At 42.8% G+C, this 22,297-nt stretch overlaps 2 protein-coding genes across 7 annotated transcripts in view; one reads left to right on the forward strand and one right to left on the reverse strand.

The window, feature by feature from the left end:
* Window positions 1-14,160, forward strand: part of smarcd3b (SWI/SNF related, matrix associated, actin dependent regulator of chromatin, subfamily d, member 3b) — a 29,654-nt gene extending 15,494 nt beyond the window's left edge. For 3 of the 6 annotated variants that reach the window (XM_040127374.1, XM_040127376.1, XM_040127378.1), the window contains 11 exons: window positions 1,024-1,066; window positions 3,301-3,423; window positions 3,773-3,898; window positions 4,685-4,780; window positions 7,724-7,825; window positions 8,128-8,289; window positions 8,645-8,742; window positions 9,531-9,666; window positions 10,628-10,750; window positions 10,999-11,100; window positions 11,215-14,160. In XM_040127374.1, the coding sequence (XP_039983308.1) occupies window positions 1,024-1,066; window positions 3,301-3,423; window positions 3,773-3,898; window positions 4,685-4,780; window positions 7,724-7,825; window positions 8,128-8,289; window positions 8,645-8,742; window positions 9,531-9,666; window positions 10,628-10,750; window positions 10,999-11,100; window positions 11,215-11,268 (1,165 nt within the window). In that variant the 3' untranslated portion in view covers window positions 11,269-14,160. The remainder of the gene's footprint in view (window positions 1-1,023; window positions 1,067-3,300; window positions 3,424-3,772; window positions 3,899-4,684; window positions 4,781-7,723; window positions 7,826-8,127; window positions 8,290-8,644; window positions 8,743-9,530; window positions 9,667-10,627; window positions 10,751-10,998; window positions 11,101-11,214) is intronic. The other 3 variants (XM_040127375.1, XM_040127377.1, XR_005707496.1) reach the window with 2 other exon arrangements.
* A 2,345-nt stretch (window positions 14,161-16,505) lies between these two features.
* On the reverse strand, window positions 16,506-21,721 carry chpf2 (chondroitin polymerizing factor 2). The gene is made up of 4 exons (XM_040127652.1): window positions 20,308-21,721; window positions 19,324-19,888; window positions 18,966-19,148; window positions 16,506-18,472 (listed from the first exon to the last, which is right to left on the reverse strand). Exons 1-4 carry the CDS (start codon window positions 20,577-20,579, stop codon window positions 17,198-17,200), a joined length of 2,295 nt encoding a protein of 764 aa, XP_039983586.1. The 5' UTR covers window positions 20,580-21,721; the 3' UTR covers window positions 16,506-17,197.
* Between the last annotated feature and the right edge of the window lie 576 nt (window positions 21,722-22,297).

The raw sequence follows: 22,297 nt of genomic DNA on the forward strand, positions 1-22,297 counted from the left end.
AGCTCAATTTAGTTGCTATAATCTTAAAACAAGAGTACAGAGAAGGATCTGAAAACCCTGAGATGTAAATTGCTCTGCTTATATAGACGTTTCAAAGCTTCACCAAAGGGATGTAACACTTACAGGGCAAGATTATTTCTATGTGATGAGAAAAATAAGATAAAATCATCCTAAAATAAGTAATTCTGTTTTTTATTGAATTTCTCTTTTTGCAGTGTAGTGTCATTCAGGTTTTTTCAGGCAGCGTCCTTCTGATGGCACCACCAACAGAACACTTGCATGACTTTACATGGGTGCTCCACATATCACAGGTGTCCACAGATGTCGATGAAACATTTAAGGAAATTTGAATAGAAGAAGGAAGCTGTAAGGATGTTTTTGTAAGGATTGTCACCTAGTAAGAGAGTTCTGACAAAGGCACCAACTTGGCAGAGATTGTCTTATTGTTCTTGGTCCCTCCTTGGTAAGTATAAGACAAAAAACATGGTATCAGTAAACAAATGTTGTTCTCACAGCAGAAAATCCCTGAGATTCGTGAATGAAATTATCCACACACCCACATACAATCTCCTCTGTAAAACTCTTGAAGGCTCTGCATTCTTAAAAGCTCCTTAACGCACATCCTGTCACCATCCAAGTCCTGCTGCAGCAGCCCCAGTGAATCTGCAGAGTGTGTGTGCGTGTGTGTGTGTGTGTGTGTGTGTGTGTGTGTGCGTGCGTGCGTGCGTGCGTGCGCGTGCATGTGTGTGTGAGTGCAGTGAATACATTCCAGGCAAGAGATGTGTGATGTGACACTTTTTTGGCTGTTAGAGGCTCTCGCTCTCCAGGTGGACCGCTGCATTTCAAGAGAACACATGAGCGCATACACACACATGCACACACACACACACACACAGCTGGGACGCTGGGGTGCTGGATATGGCCCAGCATTTTAGCAGATGGCCTGGGTGCTACGCTATCAGTCACCATAGTAACATGCTCTCTTTTTCCTCTTTCTCTCTGTCTTTCTCTCCCTCTCTCTAGTGCTAAGAGAAGGAAAATGGCAGACAAGATTCTTCCGCAAAGGGTGAGGCTGCATATTTTTACCTTTGTTGCTCTGTTTTCTGTGTGTGTGTGTGTGTGTGTGTGTGTGTTATTACCTTTTGTGTGCAGAACAGAAAAATCCTGGCCGTTTTTTGACGTTAGGGGTTCTTGGAAGGAGCGGAGGGCCAGATGATTATGTGCTATTTCCAAATGAGAAGAGAGAGGACGAAAGGAGCAATCAGGAGGTTTTAGGGTTTCTTTTTTTAGGTTTCATTCTGTTCTTTTGATGGTGGCTTATTGATTTAAATTGGTATAGTCAGCGGGATATGGCAGAGATGAAACCACAAGTCAAACCGAAAGAGGTGACAGAAACACCACGTTGCCACAGGTGAGTCTGTGCCGACTGAGGTTTGATTTTCATCCCGTGGTCTCAGTTTTCGGCCCTGTGCCATGCCATAACCTCACCATGTCCTGGCCAGCACACAGAGGGCATTCATACTGAAACTATGGAGGTGTGGAGACTGTGAGCATCTGGGCTCAGGTCTTATCCCCCAAGATAACCCAGACCGGGAGATAGCAGGAACCATGGCTGGGGCGCCACTCCACAATAATGAGTCAGGGACAGGGAATGTTTGCCACACTCCTCCGTCTGCTCAGCACCTCAGCCCGGTGAAAGGCAGTGAGATTCAGATAGAGAAGGAATGAGAGGCAACAATGAAAGCAGCCATTTAGAAAGAAACATGAAAAAGGAAAGAAGAGGGAGGGAGGAGAAGGAGCGAACTGTAGGAGTGTGTTTGTGCACAGTTTGGTAAGCAGCAGCCCTTGAGGCTCCGAGTACTTTCATCAGCATCATAATGTCTGAGTCCCGGCTGATTGGCTGCACACACTTCATCTCGTTTTTACCCAACAGTGTCCCCAGGATGGTGTGGACCACTGTATTAATGATGGACTGGGCAGCAGCAAAGGGATATTTCCACTGTCACCTTTCTATAAGTAAAAGAATAGCAAGCTTCTGGAAATAAATAAGTCTCATACAGAGCAAATATTATCAATCACAGTCAATGCTACTCAATATACTGTAATAATTTGAATAATGAGTAGTCTTATGAAGTTTTTCTATGGGATGACAACGTATAAATCTCTAAGCCTTGAGTTTAACTTATGAACCCCACTGGCCCGCCGTTGGGTCAGTCAGTACAAGCTGATGTTGTGCAGTTAAAACTTTGTTCAAACCCTCAGAACTTTACTTCAAATTCTGACCAATTTCCCATACTTTGAAAAAGACACCAAATATGTCAGGCTGAGTTTCAGAGTAAATGTGCATAAAATGATGCACAAGACATCTAGAATATTTCCATTAGATGGGATGATGCAGCCATAAAAACATGAGGTGTTGGATTTGAATATTTGACGCTTTAGCTCCAAATCGACAGGTTCCATGAATTTCACTAATGTTACTACTACATTAGCTTTACCTGCAAGCCAACTAAGTTAGTCAGCTTTATTTTCAAGTTAACCGGGTCCATAATTTTGGCTAATGTTGGCAGTTGGTTGACTAGGTTGTAAAGCTAATGTAACAAATTCCTTATTGTTTGTCAAAGTTATCGCTCAACTACTTCAACTTAATTTCTTACCCGATTAGGTTCCCAACATTAGCTTATTTCCTGTCAGCTACATTAGCATTTGCTTCAAACCAAATGGGTCCTTCATGTTGAATACTGTTAGCATTTTCTTTGTATACAAGTCAGCCATCTTGTTATATAATGTTAGCTACATTAGCTTTATCTCTTTGCCATCAAGGTCTGCTCTTATCTTAACCATCAGCTGTGTTGCCTTTATCCCAAATCTAGCAAGGTCCATAACATTAGCTTATGTTAGCAGTTGACTATGTTTTTTTAGCAATTGTTGTAGCTAACAGTGACTTTCACATCGTGAGTTTTAAAGTTTTGAATAAATCATTTTGAATAGCTTCAGTGAAGATCTGCAATAATGTGATACTGAAAGACAAAGTGGAATAATACAATTGCTTCAACTTTGAAGCTACTTAGAGGGAAAATTACAGGAAACTGGATGTATGGAGCTAAAATGTCCTTGAAACGGGACAGTGGACCCCCTACTAGCACCAAGGCAGGACAGACAGCTAATCTTCCTAAGCCCTTAAGTGATATTCAGATAGTATATGTGAAGAAAATCTGATTTCTTAATCCAGTGTGTGTAATATTGCAGTTGTCCATTTAAAGATTTTAATGTCAGATTGTCCTCTCACTCTCTGAGAAGATCCGTGAGCTGGTCCCTGAGTCTCAGGCCTACATGGATCTGCTAGCGTTTGAGCGCAAATTGGACCAGACCATCATGCGCAAACGTGTGGACATCCAGGAAGCACTGAAGAGACCAATGAAGGTAAGGAAAAGAAATGATGACCCACGAGGAGTCACTACCGACCTCCAGGTTTGAGTCCAAAATGCCATCTGTCCATTTTTGGATGGAAAAAAAACATTATTTATAGTCATTTTCTTCTCTTTAACTGTTACCAAAGGTGTCATAAAATTGTACCTTTTAGAGCAAGATTTTATTTTTTAACTTTTTAAGTTTTGTCTCATATTAAAACACAAAAATAGTCCTTTTCAAGACTCAAGACTAATTTGACTCTCTAATCAGTTCAGGTAGGGTGTCTGTAACATGAATTTCAACTTAAGATTTTGTGAAATGTCCCTTTAAACTGTGGAATTTTAATATGCCCTTGTGTCAGCAGCAAAAGCGTAAACTGAGGCTTTACATATCCAACACCTTCAACCCTGCCAGACCTGATGCTGATGACTCTGATGGCAGCATTGCATCATGGGAGCTGCGGGTGGAGGGGAAGTTGCTGGATGACGTGAGTTTTGATACACAGTGCACATTTTAATTGTTATTTCACACCTGTATTTCAAAAATATACACGCACGCTGTGTTACATAGGATATTTGAACATGAAATAACTTTAAAAAAAAAAAAAAAAGGTTTCTATGACACTGATCTGCTGCAGGGTTTAGTATTACGTCATCCGTGGCAGATGACTTCAGTGTGAGGCAAATGGCTGCTTATTTAAATAACTGGAATCATAATTTTCGCATTTAGCTTGAAAGTGTGCCGCTCTTTGATCCTGGAGCTGCTCTGGGTCGTTTTTGGCCTGCTAGGTAATGATGTGCTCAGACGACCTCGGACAGAAAAAGTATCGGCTGGCTCATAATTTAAAATGAGTGACTGATGATGTGAAAAGTGTTTATAGAGAGTGTAGATGCAGCATTAAAAACAAAATGATTTTACATTTGTTTCTGAGCTGTGAGCTTTGCTTCAAAAGGCCCTGATGTTCTCAGCAGTCTGGGGCAAGGCCTTCATTTCACAGCGGTAGGAAGCATTTAGGTTTCACAAACCACAAATATTTCTGGTTCAGCTCAGAGGAAGTGGACCCTGAGAATGTCTAGTCTCACTTTCTTTATGATCTCACTCAGCCTTTTGTGGGTTTTTGATTAGTGATGTTGCTCTATGCAAAGACATGAACACAAGCGTTTGCATTTGTGTACTTTTATGAATTTGTTATGTATATACAGTACATGTGTGTTCGTGCGCATCTCATTTTAGACTCTAACTGACCACGTCTATCTGTCTCTCTGCTCTCTAGCCAGGGAAGCAGAAGAAGAAGTTCTCTTCGTTTTTTAAGAGCCTGGTGATCGAGCTGGACAAAGACCTTTATGGTCCTGACAACCACCTGGTCGAGGTCAGTTCCAACATGGCCGCTGCACCCTGCACGCAGAGGAATAGGCTCATGTTTTTGAGCCACACACCCTCCGTCTGATCAACCTTTAACGTGCTCTTACCACATGACTGCACTCATTTTAGTTCTCGTCAAGATAATCAGTGTTTTTGTACATAATATGGATAAAGACCCCACAAATAACAGTCCATTTGACATGAAACTATGAGGGAAAAACACTGACATTCACCTTTAATGCAATACTCAACCTAAAATATATCTTTTGAGCATTAAATACGTGACTGTGTTAGCCTTAACTATGACTTTAAAATGTTGTGGTTTGCATCTTGGCAGAGGACATCGGCTATAGTCACTGGTGGAAGAAGTATTCAGATCCTTTGCTTGAGGAAGTATCAAAAATAAAAAATACTCATTCTTTGTTTCCTCTTTGAGCCTTGAATAATTGTTTGAATGAAAATATTTGAGCAGTATAGAGGAGAGAGTTTTCTTCTTCCATCTAGACACTTATTTGCAAAGGCTCACCAACAGACCCACTACTTCAATCTGTAACAATGTGTTGACTTTTAGAAGGTCATCGTATTTTTGCTGTTTATACTGATGGCATTATTATGCATAATTATCATTATGCCATGCAGTGATAAATCAAGACACTATAGTTTCACATCTGAACAGCTTGGCTGTTGGTCACTTCGTAGGTCAGCGCTTTCATTTGAGATCACATCCATTAGTGTAATACAGAGCTTTTGTATGCTGCACAAATCAGACTCTTCAGCCATGCAGTCAGGGTCAGTGATGACCTCCTCATCATACAGAGCCGAGACTTTCACTTAAAATTGTTGTTTTCTGATGTCTGGTTAAATCTTAAGCTACAATAACCCCAACTAACCTGCTCCTTTTAGTGTCCCTGTTTGAAAAAAATAAATAAATAAAAGAGATTGCGAGAGTGGACTGCCCTCTCCGTCTTTTAATAAACTGATTTTCCATAACAACAGAAAGGTTTAACATTGTTTTAACATGCAAGTGTGAGAGCTGGAGAAAACAAGTGCTTCCTTATTAAAAACAACCATAAGCTGCCCTTGACTTTGCATCTTCTCAAAATGTATTGACTTAAAAAAAAAAAAAAAAAAAACCCACTTCAGCGGTTTCAGAGACAAAAGTTATGATTTCTCAAGGTCCCTCCTTTTAAGAGCACATTTTAGCAAGGCACTCAGGTGTTTTGCTTTGAATGATTTTCCATCAAAAGAAATATTTCTCTGCCTTGAGGTACAATCAGTACTTAATCTGTTCTGAGTCAGCTGAAGAGTTGAAGGAAAACATTGCTCTGTATTGCATGCCAAGTTACTGCAATCAACTGTACTGAAGATGGTGTTTAAAGTGCTTTTCTTTTCAGTCTCTGAGCAGTTAAGATAAAATGTAAAAGCGATCTGCGGTTAGATAGATAGGAGGTCCTGGTATATATAAACAGAGAGACTGACACACAGAAACTTATGGCAATAGTTGTATTTAGCCAGGCCGGTATTTGGTTTATCTGTTATTTCTTGTCTTTGCTGACTTTGTGATCCTGAGCGTTATAATATTCGGTGGCACGACCACGTGGTTAGTCTCTCGCTATCGTGTGTTTTTCTCAGCACACCATGCATAGCCAGTTTGCAGGAATCTGCCTCTCGCCAAGCCACAGACTTAGCGCTGTAGACCGACATCAAGGCAAGATAGATACAGGCGCATTCGGAGGACTTCTTTGAATGTGCCTGTATCTTGTTTGCTTTGCACATTAATTCTTCCGCTTCTCCAGCTCCTTGCAGTCTGAGTAACTTCCCTTAAAACCTCTGAAAATCTAAAAGTATTTCTCTGGAATATGAAATATTAAAAAATAATCAAAATTAAATTTAAAAAAAGAAAAAAACTTCCTTAGGTATTGTTATCGTTTAACACTTAGCAAGCGTAGTGGTGAACAGCCATGCTAGCAGCTCTGTGAGGCTGTGCTTAAGCCCCGTGGAGCGTTGAGCTTAATGCTAACATCAGCACGCTAACATGCTAACAATGGCAATACTAACTTGCTGATGTACTGCAGGTGTAACGTCAACCCCCGTTCACCATCTTAGTTTAGTGTGTTGGGATGTTAACATATGCTAATTCTCATGAAACACAAAGGTACAGCTGAGGCTGATGGGGATATCATTCATTTAGCAAAAACCAACGTTTTGGACAGATTTAAAACTTTGACCTGATGATGGTGCTAGAGGATCACCAAAGGCATTACAGTTCATTCTGAGGGGAACCTAAATGCCTGAACCCAAATTTCATTGGCATCCAGTAATTGCCAAGACATTTTACTCAAAACCACGAATGTGAACCTCATGGCGACGCCAGAGGAAAAGTCTGGAGCACCACCAGAGTCAGTAGGATTCATTCCCCGGGGGACTATGAGTGTCTGTACAAAATTTCGTGGCAGTGCTTCCAGTAGTTACGATATCTGACACTGGACAAAAGTGGTGGACTGACCGACCGACTGACTGTCGGTCCGCATGGGTGTGGTGTGATGTGCTGGCAACATGAGCAAACAACCACAGAGCTGTCATCATATTTTGATTCAGATGTCGTTAAACTTGGTGCAGGGAATTTGTGACATCACCTTTTACCGACCAAGACCTGCCCACGTCAAACCAGAGAGAAAGGCAAGGACAAAAACACAAAACACAGAAATCTCTCATATGAAATCACCAAAATGGTTCAAACTTTGGTAGAAAATAGTGTGTTCTTGTTGGATCCCATCGCTCGTAGTAAGAAGCTGATTAAAAAAACATGTTTTTCTGGGCCTTTAGAGCAGGAATTAATACTAACAAACACCTCCACTTAATAAAGCGAGAAAAAAACAGATAATAAAGTATAAACAGGCAGATAATGAAGTGAGACAAATGAAATGACTATTCACTCTTGCTTTTTCAGTGGCACCGCACGCCTACCACCCAGGAGACGGACGGCTTCCAGGTGAAGAGGCCAGGAGACGTGAGCGTGCGCTGCACTCTGCTGCTGATGCTGGACTACCAGGTGAGGGTGCCGAACAGTCTCACAACACTGTCCAGAAATAGACTCTCCTCTCTAACAACTGTGTGACTAATCCCCGCAATGAAATCAGCTGTTGTAGTGACAACCTGCAGGCCCCACGTCGCCGATAACCACTGCTCTACACAAACCCTCCAGTGCATTAAAGACTCCATTTCGAACCTGACATCTGTTTCCAAGCTGGGGAAATGTGATAAGGATGTCAGATGGGATGGAGCTGATGCAAAGGCTCTTAGGGTGGGCGGTTGTAAAAAGTGTTGTAATGCAGTTATATATCGTCTCCGCAGCCTCCCCAGTTTAAGTTGGACCCTCGCCTGGCTCGCCTGCTTGGCATTCACACCCAGACTCGCTCCTGCATCATCCAGGCCCTCTGGCAGTACGTCAAGACCAACAAGCTGCAGGACTCGCATGACAAGGAGTACATCAACTGTGACAAGTACTTCCAGCAGGTATGCTACAAATCACACTGTGGTTGCATAAATATTAGTATCAGTGTTGCTGGAAATATGATTTTACTAGGAAAACATGAGCCATATGAAAAGTATCTGATCACGACAGTTTACAAATGACGCATGACACACGCTCCACTTTATAAACAAATTAGGCCTCTACAATTCCAGTTACATGCAACCTGATGTGCTCTAGATTACTAGATTTTTTTGAAATATTTTTAAGCCCTTAAAAAACAACCACGTGCATCAAATTTCTTATGAAAATCCAAGAAATCAGACAAATTAGATTTTACTGCGGTCAGTGCTTTTTAGCCAAATTCGTCCCAGTTTTTATTTTCACATTTTTCTACAGATTTTTGATTGCCCACGGCTGAAGTTCTCTGAGATCCCTCAGCGTCTCACCAACCTCCTCCTGCCCCCTGACCCCATCGTCATCAACCATGTTATCAGGTAGATTCCTGTTTTACTGTACATAAACCTTATCTAACAAGGAGAGCCTTGTTGAGGTTTAAAGAATCTCCCTCTCAGGAGTGGCCTTGCTAAGATAGGCAGTAACAGGCCACGAGTTCCAGACAAACAACGTAAGTGAGATGACAGACCTATGAAGAAGTATCCATAAAGACTTTTTATGGTATGTTTTGCACATGTTCCCTCGTATTGAATGTGATGTTCTCCTCTCCTTTCGTTTGTGTCATGCTGTATTTACGAGGCTTTTGGGGAGACCTTTTATCCTTGCGTTGTAGAAAAAAGTGCTACTTTGAAAAGATATTTAATTCAAATAGCTAAAAATCTTTAACCATTAAATTCAGTTTTCCTAGGGTGTCCTCAAGACTTTGCAAATGTTTCTTCAAGCTTTTTCGTAATAGACAAAAAAAGTGTATATTTTTCTATTTTATGTTATTTTATATTTATTACTAAATATAAAACTGAAACGAACTATTATAAAATTAAGTAAACCAATACGACGCCACAAATTGGGGCCCCTCGACACCATAAACGGCCTGTGGCAGCAGATGACTGTACCATAAAAACCTAATTAATATTTTTGTGAGTATGTAACAGAAACCTACTAATATTCCGGGCTGTTATTATTCACTCCAAAATAACACTAGACCACAAAAAAGAAAAAACGCCTGCCGCTTCTGCACATATGAATGTTTTACAGGTCATTTCGACGCTTCGATTTATTTATCTCATTTTCCCTGTTTTCCTTCGCCTTCATCCTTGCTCCCCGTCAGCGTCGACCCCAACGACCAGAAGAAGACGGCCTGCTACGACATTGACGTGGAAGTGGAAGACCCCCTGAAGAGCCAGATGAGCAGCTTCCTCCTCTCCACCGCCAACCAGCAAGAAATCGCATCACTCGACAACAAGGTGAGGTCACCAGCACCGCAAAATAGACACTCGGAATTGATTCCGTCTTACTTTCATGCTATATATCACGCTGAGGTGTTAAGTAAGCTGCCTCATGGGAGGAGCCATTTTTCTTGCCTGTAATTTCAACAGGAGCTGTTATTTTATTGCAGCAGTTCGCTCACAATGGACTTCACGCCCTGCTGTTTTAAAAGTAGGAGCTATTAAAGTTTCACCAAGACGCATTTTAACTTTGAAGCTGGCATTTTTGTCAACGGCAGGTTGCTGTGGGGGAGTAGGAATGAAGGGTGCTACACAGTGCTAAGGTGCAGGTGAACATAAAAATCAAAAAGGGAGAAAGGCAAAAGAGAAAAGGTTTTGCACCCTTAGGTCCAGTGCAAGTGTTTAATGATAAAGCCAAGCCTTGGGTCACTTAGGACCTTCAGGGTAAATGTCATTTGCCTGTGAGATTCAGTGAAAAAGAATTCAGGCATTGAAAAAATATCGTATGTGATTGATGCCTTTTTTTTTTTTTTTGAAAAAATACTTCCCCAGTTTAAGGGGGTTTAAGTTTTCCTCCTCAGTCACACATCACAAAAAAGACCGTGCACTTGCAAATGCATATTTTACAACTTCCTGTATTGAAAGGTTTGGAGAATCTGTATTCACCAGGCTACTCACCTTTTTCTTCTGTTGCTCCTGCTAATGTTTAAACCCACACACCCATCATTTCCCGAGGAAGTGTGTATTTGCTGTTTGTAAATGCGCAGTGTTTGAAGATTTTAGCTCTGAGAGTCGATACAGAATCAGTTCTGCTAGATTTTGTCTCATTTGGATATTTTTATCAATATATTTTACATAAATAGCTTTAGTTGTTGCAATTGTACCTTCTTTGCTTTTGCTACAGCTATGTGAATAAAGGAAGCACTGAGATTTGTGTTTTTTCTTGATGTAAGAGTATGTCTTACTGTTCCTCTTTCAGATCCATGAAACCATTGAGTCCATCAACCAGTTGAAGATCCAGAGGGACTTCATGCTGAGTTTCTCCAGAGATCCCAAGGGCTACATCCAGGACTGGCTCAAATCCCAGAGCCGAGACTTAAAGGTTCGATACTACCGATTCTGTTTACATGCACACACACACACACACACACACACACACACACACACACACACACACACAGTCAATCCTCTCAAAACTGAAATTCCCACTGAAAAAGAATTCATCTCAAAGACTGTATCCACCTGCATCACTGTATTCAGTCGATATCCTCCACGTTTATCACCTATAATATTAATGATGGCTATGATTTGTTCTTAACGTTAATGCTCTTACCCTCTCACTGGTTGTAGTTAATGACAGACGTGGTGGGGAACCCTGAAGAGGAGAGGAGGGCGGCGTTTTACCACGAGCCTTGGTCCCAGGAGGCCGTCAGCCGCTATTTCTACTGCAAGGTGAGGAAACAGCATCTCGGTGTCTTTTTCACTCACTCTATAACAACCTGCAGTTCTGCCTCTTGTTACCCAGGTGATAAAGTCGTGTTTTTCTTTCTCCTTTTCATTCAACAGATCCAGCAGAGAAGACAGGAGCTGGAACAGGCCTTAGCTGTCCGCAACACCTAAACCAAGGCCTTCCTGAATCTCCTCATCTGATTTCAGAGCCTAGTGTGTGTGTGTGTGTGTGTGTGTGTGTGTGTGTGTGTGTGTGTGTGTGTGTGTGTGTGTGTGTGTGTGTGTGTGTGTGTGTGTGTGTGTGTGTTTGGATGTGTGTGAGGCCATCGCTGTCGTCTGCTGAAACCTAATACCTCTAAAAATGTCAGTAACTTAGAAAAAAACAAAACAAAAGCAGCCCTATGTGTTTGTGATAGCAATGGAATTTCTGAGGTTTGTCCAATGTTTTGAAAGGAAATTTGAAATTAGGGTGAGGAGGTTTTCACAAGACAGCAGCGATGTGCGTGTATGGAAGCCAGATCTCGATGCACATATGCGCCCACTGCATATTTGTTCCGTTATGTGCAGGACTGTGAGGACACCATCGTTAATCGCATGTATTCAGCTGCGGGGTCGTCCCTCAGAGGTCGTCCCCCCTCGGACCACAAACGTTGTCAGACTCACTGCCCGATAAACAAAAACCTCCCTCTTCATCACCGCTCTCTGCTTTGTAAATACACCACTGGCAAACCCCTTCTCTCCATGTCAAGACAAACTCTCATTTCGCTGCTCACACGGTTATCGGATTCTCATCTCAAAGAGGTCTCCGCTGCGTCCGACAGAAGATGCACATGACGCAACCCGGTGTCACAGTCAGTCCTCGCAGCGCTCTGGATAAGTCTCCACATTTTATGTTTTCCATCTCTTTTTTAAAACTGTTTTCTCATTTTTTTTTTTTTGTTGTTTTTTTTTTGGGGGGGAGGTGTGATTGTAAGCCTGACAGCGTGTGGTTTCATTTGTTCTCATTAGGAGAGTGTTTTTGGAAGACCGATTAATTACACCAGCAAAGTCGAGATTACCGGGTGGTTGCAGGGAATCGTTGCTATCTATAAACCTGAGGTGTGGATTTCATTCATTTCCAGGTTTGAGTGACTCAAGTAGACAACTGCCAATGTGTCTCACTTTAGTCTTATTCACCAGGAAACAGATTTTTCTTTTTACAGTAACTCCCACAACAGTATTAGCCTAGTTAACTGAACTAAAGTATTATCACATTAAAAGCCCCATGTCTGTTTATAGCAAGAATAGTGTTTTAATGAAGTAGCAAACAAGTATTGATCGTCATAATATATTCTTTTCTTCCCTTAATCATAGCAAAATGACAAATATTGAGACTTGCTGACTGATCTGTTTTGTCAGAGTCGCTCACCATCTCTTTTTTGTGTAGTATTTTTGCGAGTTAATGTTTTGAAGGTGTTACCAAAGGTTGCAACAAGAAGAGGAGAACACGATCACTGAAACAGAAATGGGCAAAAAATCCGGGTCTGGGCTTAACAGAAATTGCAAAAATGTCCTTTTCGGTGGGTTCGGCTTAACATGTCCAAACAATTTGGGTAGTTTTAGAGAGAATTTATTCCCAAATGTTTTTGTTTGTAGACTATTGGGCCTCAAGTTCTCTTAAACAAATTCTAAAACTATTATTGCAATAAACACTTAAGCCCAGTTTTGGAAAGCTTTGTCAATTTCTTCACTTTTTATGTTACATGAAGAAGAAAAATGAAGTTTTTTTCTTTTCTAGAGATGTGAATGTAAATATGTTTTTTGTTTGTTTTTTTTTTCCCCTTGAGAGGGCCAACTGTACAGTATATGACATACTATTTGTGTGTGTTTGGTTTTTTTTTGGGGGGGGGTGGATGTTACATGGTCCCATGGGGGAGCTCCATGAGTTTTGAATTAGTAGAGCAGGAATGTTAGTGTTCCTCTGTGTACCATCTCGGGTTGGGGGTGGTTTATTTTGGGTCCATCTCGTATCTATCGTGGGAGCTAGAAGCTGCAACAAAGAAAGACCTCCCTCGCTTTCAAACCCAGTAGCTGTAACACATGATATAATCTGCACCGATTTCATTTCACACCTTTTTTTTTTTTTATTGACACTTGACTTGTATGTATATGTTGTAATGTCAGATTGGGGATTTTTTTTTTTTCTTTTTTTTTTTTTTCTCAGCAGTCGGTTTTCCCGCCGGAGCCTTTTCTGGGTTTCTTTGCACTGTGTTGTAACTTCTTGTCGGGACTCTCTTCTTCATGGGTGAGACCCTCTTTGTTATCCCAGCATACACAAAAAGTGATTGGATGATTTCATGATGACCTATGCATGCTCCATGGACATTAACTAGTACATCTGATGAGACAGTATGTGTAAATATAAAAAGCTAGCATAGCAGTCGGTGTGAAGAGCAAAAGACTGATCACATTTGTTGAAATGCCTTCTGGAAACTTTTTTGCCAAAAATGATATGCCCTACCAGCAACTAACTGTAGGTGTGATTTTTTTCTGAACTGTGTTTTTTGCTACTAGGACTAAGTTATATTAACTGCACTCATTAGAGGAGAAACAGTAGTCAATGGTAGTATCTTCATCCTATGTCTGACCCAGGGTGGGTTTTTTTTCTTTGTGCGGCCAGGGCATTCACGTTGTCGTCACTGAATCGCTAGCGCCCTCTTGTGGGAGCAAACTAGAAGCTGCAACTCCTGGGTGAACGCAGCCGAGAGCAGCACAGCGCCAGGATATCTGACAAAATGTTAGCAGACTACTGTGTCTCCTGTTAGTAAACCCTGCATTTCAGTCAACATGTCTGTCCCACTCCCTGCATGTGTTCCCGAAGAGCAGGAACTGCTCTTTCTCTCTGTTTACACTGTTGTCAGAGGGTCACCGACAGGAAGATTATAGTATACATGATACTGTATATCTGTAAAGAGCAAAGCTTGTCTGGTGATTACATTCTACAAAAGGAGAAAAAAAAAAAAATAAGGGAAAACAGCTGTGACATTGCGAGACAGCCTGGATGTAAATAAAGAAGCGCTTGCCAAAGTTTGTAAATGCCATGATATCTAAAGTGTCTTTTTGTTGCTTTTATGACTGATCCGCCAATTTTTTCTTCTTGTGCACTCAACAACAGATCATAGAAACTCTACTCAGACCCCTGGTTCTCTCTATGGGAACGTGATGTGATCACATTTTTTTGTGCCGGGCTGCAGAAAAATGTGCATACGAATGTGCTGTATTGAACTGACCTTCTCAAAGTTACATATAGCAACAGGAAAAGTGCCACTCATTTGTTCAGCTTTGCAGCTCAGCTAAAGGCTAAGATGTTATGTGTGACATGTTTTTGGAAGAAACTAAAGTTAAGATTCCTTCTTAAGCTGGAGAAAAAAGTCTTTTCAGTGTCACTGGGATGTAAAATCTGCCATTGCTTCACATTCAATGAATAGGATACTGACAGTTGGCAATTAGCAATGTCATTGCATTTTTATTTTGAAGTGATCATTCTGCATGCTGTAGAAATATTACCAAGGAATCGGTGATAAAAAAAAGATATATATATACATTTACATATTTATATATTTATATATATATATATATATATATATATATACACACACACAAAATAAATGTCATAGGAAATAAGGCAAGGCATTAGGGCTTGAGTGTCCTTTATCTCCACTTCAGAAGGTTACAGTATATAACATACTCTTTGAAAAGGTTCTCTTGAAGTGAAATCAATCAATATATGAAGACAAGACAGAAAACTAAAAAGGGGAACTTTTTTTTTTTTCCCAACTTCACACCTGATATGACTTCATAAATAATGCTGTGTGTCGTGCTGAAGTTAACACAAATTTATGTTTGAGAAACTTTCCGAGGACAATCTCGCAGGTTTAAGCTTCTTTCTTTTCTCATATTTTTGTGGCGCGTCTACGGGTTAAAACGGCGACTTCGCAGCCGATTTTTCTCACTCTTTCGCTTGAGTGCATACAGGTAGTAGTGAATTACCCATGGAGACACATAAAAGTCATAAAGCTAATGGAGATGTCTTTCTCTAACACTTCATCTATGCATGTTTAACAGTTGTAAATCATCATTTTGGCTTTACTTGGATCTCTACAGTATAACTGGAGATTGATGTTAACAGTAAAATTTGCTAAATTTAATTATTACTTCATAGTACTGTTAGATGCTGTTAAAGATATTACTTTGCTCTGTGTGCGCCATGTTATTTCCAGACTGTATGACTGGGTGAGTTCATGTACTGGTCTTCCAGCTCTGTGAAGACAGTTTTCCCCGTCATTAAAACAACCTATCTTTGACCTGTCTTCCCTAACAGGCACATACGCTCACAGGGAGTCCAGCCTACCTGAACTCTTTAAGTATGGGTAAGGGATAAAACTGATTTTGAAAAAAAAAAAAATAGGCAATGTGCCTTTATGAAGCAATGTTGCTACATAGCTCTAATTATGCGAATAATTGTGCGCTCCGCTACATTACCCTTCTTTAACAGAGCACTCTCATACTCTGCATCAGCAAAGTGCCGATTTTGCACTCAAGCTCACTGGCGGGTTGAATTTTCTGCGCGAGTGAGGCCGTTCGTCAAAGGTGGCAGACAGGCATTTTATTGTTCACTGACCTCACCCCAAGGAAGCAGGTGGAGGCCTTTCCACTGTGTGAACTGCAGCAGCGCTGTCGTGCTGACTGCAGCCCAGCTCCCACCTCAGAAAGAGCCTCTTTCACTCTGCTGCTCCACTGTCCTCCTCAGCCGACAACCCTCCCATGGAGAAGTTTGGTGGGTGGGGCAGGCCAGGGGGGCCTCATTGCGATCGTCTCACCCCTTTGGAGGAGGAGGAGGAGGAGAGGGCCGCGTGAAGTGAGCCATTCAGCTTGTTCAGCCATCTCGCTGTGAAGGTTAACCACCCACGCCACGGCAGGCCTTGGCTAGGTAGACACGACCCTCCCTCTGGGCACTGGGTTCACTTCTCTCCCCAAAGACCTGTGTGTGCAAAATACTCGCCAAAACTCAGGGAGGCCCGGGCTGGGGTGGAGAACTACTGACTTAATGTGAGGAGACGAGGCGGGGCAGCCTGCCACGGAACAGACTGTTCACTGCCCTCAGGCGCTGCAGTAAAGCTTTTAGGCAAACTGGGAAGACTACAAGATGTATTATTCTGCATATGAGAACGCCATCATTAGTGACCGCAGGATTTTTCTACCATATTGCCTCCTCTCAGCTCTGCCAAGCGGATAACAGACACCTCCAGGGGTAACTGTTCAAGCATGATGCACACAGATCCTTTCAAGTGTTCTCTTTTTGCCTAATGAGACTGAAACAAGTTTTAATTTTACACACACTCAGCAGTATGAAGAGACAACTCACAGCGGAAATATCACTCTTTAATGCCTCTTAAAAAAAAAAAGGAAAAAAAAAAAAGAACATATCAGAGAAAAGGCAGCCAATGGCTTCAGCTTGTTCCAGTATTCTTTTAAATATCTTCACCGAAGAAGACTTATGGCTCAAGTTTTTTTTTTTTTAATTAATAACAATGAAGGCTTTTGTTCATTTATCATTTCAAGACAGATCATCATACATTGAATGGAATATAAATATTGTTCCTCAACTCCCGTAAGAATAGGTCAACAGCATGAATGCAACTAACAGCTCCTATGTATTATGTGAAGGTCTGTAGTCCAAGTTCGGGGAGCAGTGTGAGAAGACACCTTCATGACTCATAATTTTGTCTAGACATGACGGATTCAAAGATATAGACTCGTAGGTCTGAAGTTCTTGTAGGTACTGAGCAAAGAGATTTGCAGCTGGAGGATGTAACTGTGATCTTATTCACCAGCACGCATTCGCTCTGTCAAAGTGTCCGTGCATAAGACGTTGCTGTTTCTTAGCTGATCCTCAGCTCTTTCTGCCAAATACAAAAGGAGAGAATTTCGGTGTATGGATCACAAAAGTACCATATTACAGGTCATATTATTCTGCGCGAGTATCCTTTAATCCAGGCAGTACGTGTGAGGTCTCGACACTCTCAAAGTACCACATCATCCCAGCGATTGCGGATGGCCTCTAGGTGCTGTTGGCCTGCTCTTGTTCAAAAAGAGCCATGGCTAGATGTGAGCGAGACCCCAGGCCCTCCAGGTTGCTGAGTACACAGCGGTGGTAGATATCCTCGCTGAACCGCGGGTTGCAGGTTCGCCGCACATACTTCTGTAGGAGCGCCGGCTCCACAGCTCTGAACACGTGTAAGCCTGAGTAGCGAACAAATATGTCGTACACGTCCATGCTTTCCAGCAGCTCCTCGTTGTCCAAGATGTCGGCCGCCATCTTGGTCCGTGCGGTCATGTAATCGGCATTGTAAAAGCAGGCCTCGTCGAAGACGTGGCGGTCAAAGTGGCCGTCTCGCAGCGACTCAGAGGCGAAGGAAGAGGAGGCAGCCGATGGCTGCTGGTCGCGGTAGATGACAGCAGGGCTGAACTCTTGGAAGTGGATGGGGAAGAAGACTTGCCAGTTGCTGATGGCATTCATTCTGCAGCGGTTCAGGAAGTCAGCGTTGACCTCTGTCCACACACTAGACAGGAAAAACAGCGTGTCCACCGGATGCTTCTTAGAGATGATGTCCATCAGCTTGACCTGCGAGGGCACCTCCGTCTTCACGCTGATCCAGGGAATCTTCACGTCTCCGTAGCGCTTCTCCACCTCCCCGATCATGGCCTTGATGCCAGCAAACACGTCAGTCTGACTGACTCGCTGCGCATCAAATGGGTCATATATGAACAAGAACGTGAGTAAAACGTTATCATGGGCGTCAAGAGTGTTCATCACATACATGTCGAGGAAGTTACTGACATAGTCCTGGTCCTGGGCAGTGACAGGTAGGATGACCTGCACCCGTGTTGCCTCTGTCACATAAGGCATGGGGATAATCTCAACGGCGCTGAGAGGACGCAACAGGTTGACCCGTTTTACAATTACTTGACTGTGGCCTTTCTGGGTATAGGCCTCCAGTGCGAGGTCCAGCATGTACTCCATGCCCCGCGTAGGATCGAAGCGCCTGTACCCATTAAGGAGGCGGCGTTTACGGAAGCGCAGCTGGGGCTGGTAACGCTCATTTAGACGCTCCACTGCGATCTCCAGAACTGCATTTACATCAGCACGGTCTGCCCCTTTCATCTCACACTTTGGAGAGCTGTCAACGCACGAGTAAATATGCTCCTCTGTAAAGTACTCCCAGTTTATAACCTCAAAACGGGTTTTTGGTTTGAAGGGAGAGTTGATTCCTATAGGCCACGTGACTCCAGCCTTACCCTCCGGTGTCAGGTCACTCAGGTTGCTGATCTGCATCTGATGAGTATACACAGAAATCTGTCATACGTAATATCAAAGCTAAAAAAAAAAAAAAAAAAAAAAAGATCCATTTAAATGAAACATGCTGTGTACACCGTGTAAACATTTGCTTCATGACACAGTTGAATGCTCTGTGGTGCGAGGTATATTTTAAGTCTAGCCAAAACAGGCCTAATTAACTATCATTACCAGCTATTTTAATTACATAATAACGCGTCTCGTGGCAGATTGTATTCATAATAAGATGACACCGAAATGTAACATCTCATGTGCCAGCAAAACAACCTATCCGTTTGTTTTGGCTTTCTGACACGTTCAAATACTGAATCAGTCAGGAATTTCAGCACTGGTTCAGAATGTGGGTGTGGTGGAGAGCAGAACAAACAGCATACCTTAACACAGAAGTCATCACTTTAGCAGTTTCACTGGATGTAGTCCCATCAGATAAGCTGTTCACAGATATGAAAAAGCACTGCTAAATATTACAAACCTGGAGCTGCTGGATCTGCAGGTACGTCCATTCCAACTCGATCTGGCTGAAGCGTTTGTGCAGGCGGTACATGAGATTAGGCTCTGACACAGGATGGACTGTGAAGGCATTTTTAAACGGCGCACTGTCCTCGCGCTCTGGATCTGCGTTTTTGCCGAGTTCAAAGTAGCGATACGTCATCTCCTGTGGGCCACACACACATTGACGAAGAAAAAGAGGTGTTAGAATGGATATTCCGCCAATAAATCTGTGCCAGAAGCACGTTGAACTGATAAAACTACACTTCTTTTTAGTATTTTCCGTGCACATTTCTACTGATACCCATACATTAGTCTGTTTTTTTTTTGTTTTTTTTTACCTGGTGCACCTCCACACAACTGAGACCAAGATAGTCAATAATGCAGCGGCCCAGCCACTCATCAGGTCTCACACTGAGGATGTCATTACGGCAGGTGTCGAGATGGGGCTGCAGACGGGCCAGCAGACTGCGAGACAGCAGATAGCCGTAACCCCCGTGGCAGTAGCGTGCCTTCTCCTCCCCACCGATGAACTCCTCCGCCCTGCCCATATACAGGTCCTGACCGGCACTGAGATGCCCCACCAGCTCGGACAGACGATCTGCCTGCATGTAAGTGTCATCCTGGGCTAAGAGGAACCAGTCATAGTCTGAGCCGTAGTGCTGGTGGAGGTGACGCACTGTCTCGTACATCAGCCACACTGGGCGGTCGTCACCGTGGGCAACTACAGTCATGCCATGAGGCACCTTGGGGCTGCGCAAGCCTGTGAAGAAAAAAGTGCGGTGGAAGTGGTGGGCTACTGTGCGGTTCACCGCCACAGCCAGCGTATTCAGGGTGGCTCGAGACGTCAGTACGCCCACCAGCAGTCGCTCTCTGATGCCCAGCTCAGTGTGGATATATCGAGTTCTGGAGAGGGGGGGGACAAAGAAACAGATATGGAAAGAACAAAAATGAGAAAATCAAAAGCACAATCGGAATAAAGGCTACATGGTGAGACACGAGAAATATAGATTGCAACAGACTCAAACTCATGGCATAAGAAAGATGACAAAATCTTTTGCATGTTTGGACGAATAAGTCCCCACTTCCACATCTGAGCTACTGTACATTTGTACAAACAGATTTTCCTAATGTAACCTCTAATCTATATGGTACTGTGTATCCCAGTCTGTGCAAGCCCAGCAAAAGGAGAACTCACAACTATAAATCACATGAAATCAAATCATCTCCAGTTTTTTTTTTTTTAAAACAAATACGGCTTTGAGGCATGCTCTCTCTCTATCAGCACCTGAACACGGTGACAAAGACACGACCTCCACACTCACCGGAGGACTTTCTTGTGGGGCTTGCTTGGGTCTTTGTGATAGGGCACTATACGTGGCTGGAAGTCTTCATCCCCAGCTCCGTCCCTTGAGACCCTCTGGGCATCTCCCCTGCCCAGGAAAAGCCTCCCGGTGCCCAGTTCGTCTCTGCAGGTGTCATCGGTGTCCCCTTGCGTCCAGGACACCATCAAAAGGCTCAGACTGCATCCCAGAGACAGCCCGAGGATAAGGGGTAAAGCAGGCCTGAACAGGGCCAAGAAGGAGGAAAGACGCATTTCTGGCGGTTGTGAGCTACACTTAACGAGGCCGTTCTGGAAAAGATTACTACCTACAGTGTACAGAGCACTTGAGGATGTGCCGAGTTTCCTGCCCTAGCTTAGCATATTTCGGTCAAAAAATGAGCCTACGTTAGGAGAAACTGACTTGTTGTCCCTGACAGAAAATTGCCTTAAATGTTACATACTGTCCCTTTCCTCAGTCTCTTCCCCTGAGACGGACGTTGTAAAGTTTTTAAGCAACATATCAAGCAAAGGGTATATTTGAACGTTACCTCCTAGAGCACTAAATTAAAAAAAAAAAAAAAAAAGACAGTTTTATTCTCGGTCTCATATTTGGAGATACCAAATTGTCAACGTGACGCTAAATTACCGGTCTAAACTAGTTCGCCCCTTTTTTGAAAGAACAATTAATTGCAAATAGCGTAGCACCATAAACGTTTAACGCGACTCCACCGCTGTCTGTCAAGCCAAGCTGGGTATGTTAGTCACTGTTACGCTAACTATGTAACATTACTCTGGGCACGCGTCGCCTTTTGAGCTAACTCGGTGTCCATTTGCTTAACAAATTTTGACTCGCGTTAACGCTAATAGCCACTTCCGAGGAGAGCTAACTAATGTAGCTAGACGCGATATGTCACCTGCTAAGGTGGACCGTTTGAGTTAACGTTTATCCAGTTAGTCAGCAATATGAAATCGAAAGCGAGGGGGACTCCGGGGTTTCTGATCGCCTCGTCTGAAAGTGTAACCCCAGCAGTACAACGGCGACGTTATGCGTCGGAGGAACACACATCAAAGCGCAAGCTAGCATGCTAGCGTCGCGTCCGTTGTTTTAGTACAGATCGGTCGCTTCTCGAGCCACCTCCACGGAGACTGACCCGAAGGCATCGATCCCACTTTTCATCGTTGGTGCGGGTAAAAAGCCACCAAGCGGGGCCATACGTATGTCGTCCGCTCTCTTCAGCTTTCTTTACTTCCTCAAAAATTGACTGCCACATACACAGAGTTGAAATAACGTCCCTCTCACGTCGTTTTTCGACCTCATCATCTCTTGACTGAGCCTCTGCTGCTACAGCATCACCTCTGACTGACTCGAGGGACCTGTGTCTGGGCGATAAGAACCGCTTAAAACCCAGTACCCGGGACTAAAACTAGATGATGTCGTATTTATATAAATACGTGTATGGTGGTGATTTATGTGTAGGCCCGTGCCAACATATGGATCTTTATGGCCGGATTGACTTTCAAGGGGGGCCGAGGCAAAGATTTATTGCTGGGCCCCTATTGACTCCCAGTACACACGGTAGTTTCATTATTTCCCCAGGCAAACAGAAACCAAGTACCAGTACTCTAGGGTACTAGTTTTCAGAGGTTTTCCCAGTTTTCTACGACATTAATTCCAACATCTTTGGGTTTTTGACTGTTGGTCACCCCCCCTCCCCCAAAAAAGGCTTTTTGAATTACTTAACTGGGGCTTCAGGGAATAATGATGAACATTTTTCACTATTTTCTGGCATTTTATACAACGAAAGATCGATCAGTTATTTAAGCAAATAACGGCCAGATGTGTTGATAATGAAAATAACTGTTAGTTGTAGCCTCTGTACTCCTATGACGGAATAATATCACCTTGCCCAAGTTTTGCTGTGAACCTAATAACTTGATGCAGAACTTAAAGCAATTTGAAAAAGAAAAAAACCCTTTACATTAAATGAGAA

Source organism: Xiphias gladius, chromosome 5 (genome assembly GCF_016859285.1).
Source record: "Xiphias gladius isolate SHS-SW01 ecotype Sanya breed wild chromosome 5, ASM1685928v1, whole genome shotgun sequence".
In the NCBI taxonomy this organism is placed as follows: domain Eukaryota; kingdom Metazoa; phylum Chordata; class Actinopteri; order Istiophoriformes; family Xiphiidae; genus Xiphias; species Xiphias gladius.